This window comes from Vigna radiata, unplaced genomic scaffold (assembly GCF_000741045.1).
Source record: "Vigna radiata var. radiata cultivar VC1973A unplaced genomic scaffold, Vradiata_ver6 scaffold_221, whole genome shotgun sequence".
In the NCBI taxonomy this organism is placed as follows: Eukaryota; Viridiplantae; Streptophyta; class Magnoliopsida; order Fabales; family Fabaceae; genus Vigna; species Vigna radiata.
The window spans coordinates 225,655-230,348 of NW_014543248.1; the positions used below are offsets into that span (position 1 = coordinate 225,655).

The 4,694-nt window shown below is 36.5% G+C and overlaps 1 protein-coding gene across 2 annotated transcripts; it reads left to right on the forward strand.

Moving 5' to 3' along the window:
• Nucleotides 1-3,906, forward strand: LOC106753366 (receptor-like protein 12). 2 transcript variants are annotated; one of them, XM_022777502.1, is made up of 2 exons: nt 712-814; nt 883-3,906. In XM_022777502.1, exon 2 carries the CDS (start codon nt 891-893, stop codon nt 3,777-3,779), a length of 2,889 nt encoding a protein of 962 aa, XP_022633223.1. In that variant the 5' UTR covers nt 712-814; nt 883-890; the 3' UTR covers nt 3,780-3,906. The 2 variants fall into 2 exon arrangements, with proteins under 2 accessions (XP_014490649.1, XP_022633223.1); XM_014635163.2 differs by having other exon boundaries at nt 1-3,906.
• Nucleotides 3,907-4,694: the final 788 nt, after the last annotated feature.

Genomic DNA, 4,694 nt, shown 5'->3' on the forward strand with positions numbered 1-4,694 from the left:
CTGTGTATTTTTCACAAATATTTAATGTTACGACAACGAATGAACCAACATTGCATAATAAAATTGTAGAAAAATCAAATTACAAAAACTGCAAAGTTAGAGTGTTTAAATTTAATATTAAACCTAAATAATATCTTACTTGNACCAAATAGTCTTGGATATAAGTTGTATGGCTCTGCTAACTTAGAAAATAACATATAAGAACACTTTTGATGACATTTCGTTGGCAAATTGCATCCGAAGATAAACNCTGGAAAACAAGGGGTCCATTNGCTATCATTAATTAGCCTGTTTCCTTCTTCAGCCTTTGTTTTTAAGTTCATTGTGTGTGTCTTTCTCTTTCTCAGTAGACTCCAATGAGAATTTCCCAATGTCCTTTCGTTTTCATCATATTATGCTACTCCTTCTGGATANANCACACTGTTTATTTCACCGGGGTTTCTNGTCAGATTGTTGAAGATCAACNACAGTCATTGCTAAAATTGAAGAACAGCCTAATATTCGAGCAAGAAAAATCTCACAAACTTGTGTTCTGGAATTCAAGCACGGATTGCTGTAAGTGGACAGGTGTAACCTGTGATGAGGAGGGACATGTTATTGGCCTTGACCTGAATGGAGAATCAATCAATGGTGGATTTGACAATTCAAGTACTCTTTTCAATCTGCAAAGTCTCAGGATACTGAATTTGTCCGTTAATAACTTCAGTTCTCAGATACCATCTGGATTCAACAGGTTGAAGAACTTAACATATCTGAATTTGTCTCATGCTGGTTTTGTGGGGCATGTTCCAACAGAGATTTCTTCCCTGACAAGGTTGGTAACTCTTGATATCTCTTCTCTTTCCTATTTGATTGGGCGACCGCTGAAACTTGAAAAAACAGATCTGCAAATGCTTGTCAAAAACTTCACCATGATTAGACAATTGTATATGGATGGTGTAAGTGTATCAGCTGAGGGAAATGAGTGGAGCAGTGCTTTGTTGCAGCTACATAGCCTCCAGGAGCTGAGCATGTCCAACTGCAATCTCTCCGGACCCCTTGATCATTCCCTGACCGGACTTCAAAACCTATCAATCATTCGACTTGATCAAAACAATTTATCATCCCCGGTGCCAGAAACCTTTGCTGGTTTTCCAAATTTAACAACCCTTCACCTTAGTTCCTGTGAATTGACAGGAATGTTTCCTGATAAGATCTTTCAGTTAGCAACATTGTCTGACATAGACTTGTCATTCAACTATGAGCTTAATGGATCTTTGCCTGAATTGCCTCCGAATGGTTCCCTTCAGAAATTAATTGTGAGTCACACAAGGTTCTCAGGAGCATTGCCAGCTTCTATAGGTAATCTTAAGCAGTTATCCATCTTAGATCTTTCTAATTGCCATTTTAACGGAACACTACCCAGTTCAATGTCAGGACTCAAGAATCTCACTTCTCTGCTCTTGTCGTTAAATAACTTCACTGGTCAAATTCCGTCCCTGAATATGACCAGGAATCTCACGCATTTAGACTTATCACACAATAAATTCACAGGTTCAATCACTTATGTTCACTTGGAAGGCCTAAGAGAGCTGGTCCAAATTGATTTACAGGACAACTTACTTGACGGAAACATCCCTTCTTCTCTTTTTGCACTTCCATTGGTACAAAGCATTCAACTTTCCAACAACCATTTCCATGGCCAGCTTGATGAATTTTCAAATATCTCATCCTCCGTCTTAAAGATCCTTGATTTAAGTAGTAATGATCTAGAAGGGCCCATTCCTCTATCTATTTTTAATCTCAGATCACTGAATGTCCTCAAACTATCTTTAAACAAGTTACATGACACATTGAAGCTAGACGTGTTTCAGGGACTTGAAAATCTAACTACACTGGCCCTTTCACACAACAACTTGTCAGTGGAGACAAATGAGACGGATAAAGGCCTTATATCTTCATTCCACAATATGAGCAGCATAGAGTTGGCTTCCTGCAATCTGACACAGTTCCCCAGTTTCTTGAGAAACCATTCCAGAATAACCACTTTAGACCTCTCAAGTAACCATATTCAAGGATCGATACCAATATGGATATGGCAACTTGACTCTCTTGCTCAATTAAATCTTTCTCACAATTTGCTCAGCAGTTTAGAAGGATCTGTGCAGAACACTGGTTCCAATCTGAGCCTCCTTGACCTTCATGCTAACCGGCTCCAAGGGAAGCTTCAAATATTTCCAGTGCATGCCACTTATTTGGACTATTCAAGCAATAATTTCAGTTTCGATATTCCGTCAGATGTTTCTACTCGTCTGTCTGCCATAATTTTTCTGTCTCTGTCCAAAAATAATTTATCTGGGAGTATTCCTCAATTCCTGTGCAATAGTTCACAGCTGATAGTTCTGGATGTTTCTTATAATAACTTCGAATGGAGAATTCCTGAATGCTTAACAAAGAGTGTGACAATTAAGGTATTAAATCTGCAACACAACAAGTTTAGTGGCAGCATTCCAGATAAATTTCAAGTATCTTGTGCTCTAAGGACTCTGGATCTCAATAGTAATCTGTTGAACGGGCCAATTCCGAAATCCCTAGAAAATTGCTCATCATTAGAGGTGTTGGATCTTGGAAACAATGAGGTAGATGATGGATTTCCATACTTCTTAAATTCAATATCCACATTTCGTGTCCTGGTTTTGAGGAGAAACAAATTTCATGGTAACATTGAATGTCCTGATACTAACAGAACTTGGCCAATGCTTCAAATTTTTGATGTGGCTTTGAACAGATTTAGTGGTTTACTTCCAGGAACATGTTTCAAAACATGGAAGGCAATGAAGCTTGACGAATATCATGATGCATCAAAGTTCACTCACATAGGATCTGCGGTCCTTACATTTGGTGGTATATATTATCAGGATTCTGTGACACTTACAATCAAAGGTTTGGAGTTGGAGTTTGTTAAAGTCCTAAATCTTATCACATCTGTTGACTGCTCATCCAACAATTTTAATGGAACAATACCTGAAGAGCTTATGGATTTTACTGGACTTTATGCTCTCAACTTGTCTCATAATGGTTTAACAGGCCAAATCCCTTCATCTATAGGGAATTTAACACAGCTTGAGTCGTTGGACCTGTCAAGCAACAATCTTGGTGGTGAAATTCCCACACATCTTGAACTTTTAAATTTCCTCTCAGTCTTGAACCTCTCCTCTAATCGTCTGGTTGGAAAAATCCCTGTAGGTAGGCAACTTCAAACATTTGATGCATCTTCCTATGCTGGTAATGCAGATTTATGTGGAATTCCTTCTTTGAAACCGTGCCATGATCGGCGCAATTCAAAATCTGGAGTATATACAGATTCTGGTGTTAAATTTGACTGGATATTCGTATCAATTGGATTGGGCTTTGGGGTTGGAGCAGGAATGGTCGTGGCTCCATCATTATTTATGGAGAGACTGAAAAAATGGAGCAACCACAAAATCGATAAAGCTCTCATCATCATTCTTCCAGTGTTTGGTTTGACTTGGATACCCATTGATGATGATGACGATGATGATACAGAGGAAGATACTAAGGAAAACCACCCAGATATTAAAGAGGATTATGATTACAATGAGATGCATAATAACCTGGTCCATCAAAGGTTTCGAGGGCGGTACTGTGCCTTATGCTCCAAGCTTCATATCAGTAACAAGAAGGTAATCCATGATCCCAGGTGTACATGTTTCCCATCACCTCCCATTTCAACATCAACTTACCCAGATTCATATTCTTCTCATTCACATTCAGGATGAAAATATGCACATCTGTTTCTTTTGTTTTCCCTTTATTATTTGTTCAGATTACATACATGTACGTACCTCTCTGATTGTTCCCTTCATTCTTTGTTCTATTTTGTATGCACCTGCACATTAAACCCAAGGGTGGAAAAATACAGTGAGAGAAAGCAACCACGTGCCTCTCTGATTTTTGAGGTAGTTCTGTGGGTATTCTATGGCTAGGAAAGTCCTTGAATAATACACTGCCAATGCACATAACTCTCGGTCAGGGCTTTCATCAAACACTTGAGGCACAATAAAAGGCCAAAAAATTGAACAGTTAACTAAAATACGCAAATAAAAGTATGAATAAAGCAAAAGTCGTAGTTAGATTTCAAGGTCCAAGATTGTGGGTGGCTGAATTTTATGAATATTAGATCACAGTTTACAATAGGAGATTAATGCGTCACAAGACTCAGCCACGTAAGTTATTCATCTGCGTCATTGTTTTAGCCCCTTTTCTTTCTAGACGCTGATATTTGACACAGAAAAAAAGAAAAAATACATTCATATTACACGCTCAAATAATAATATTATAATTATAATTATATTATTTTTTAATTTAAAATCATAATAAATATTATTATATTATTAAAATTAATATCAAATCAATTTTTTTTTAACATGCGTGTGAAAGTAATTTTTCTCTTTCTTTCTATACGAGTGGGAATCAAATTATTTCAAGAAGTAATTTTCTTAGAATTTCTTTTTTGAATAATAAGCCCCAGACTATATTATATTTCAATAATTTAACCACATAATATTTTGATAATATTTCAATGATCATTACAAAGAAACTTAAAATATTAGACCATTCAAATAATATAAAGTGAATCTTAAAAAAAATCATTAAAATTTATTAAAATGATATTTTTTAGATTTTTATCTTTT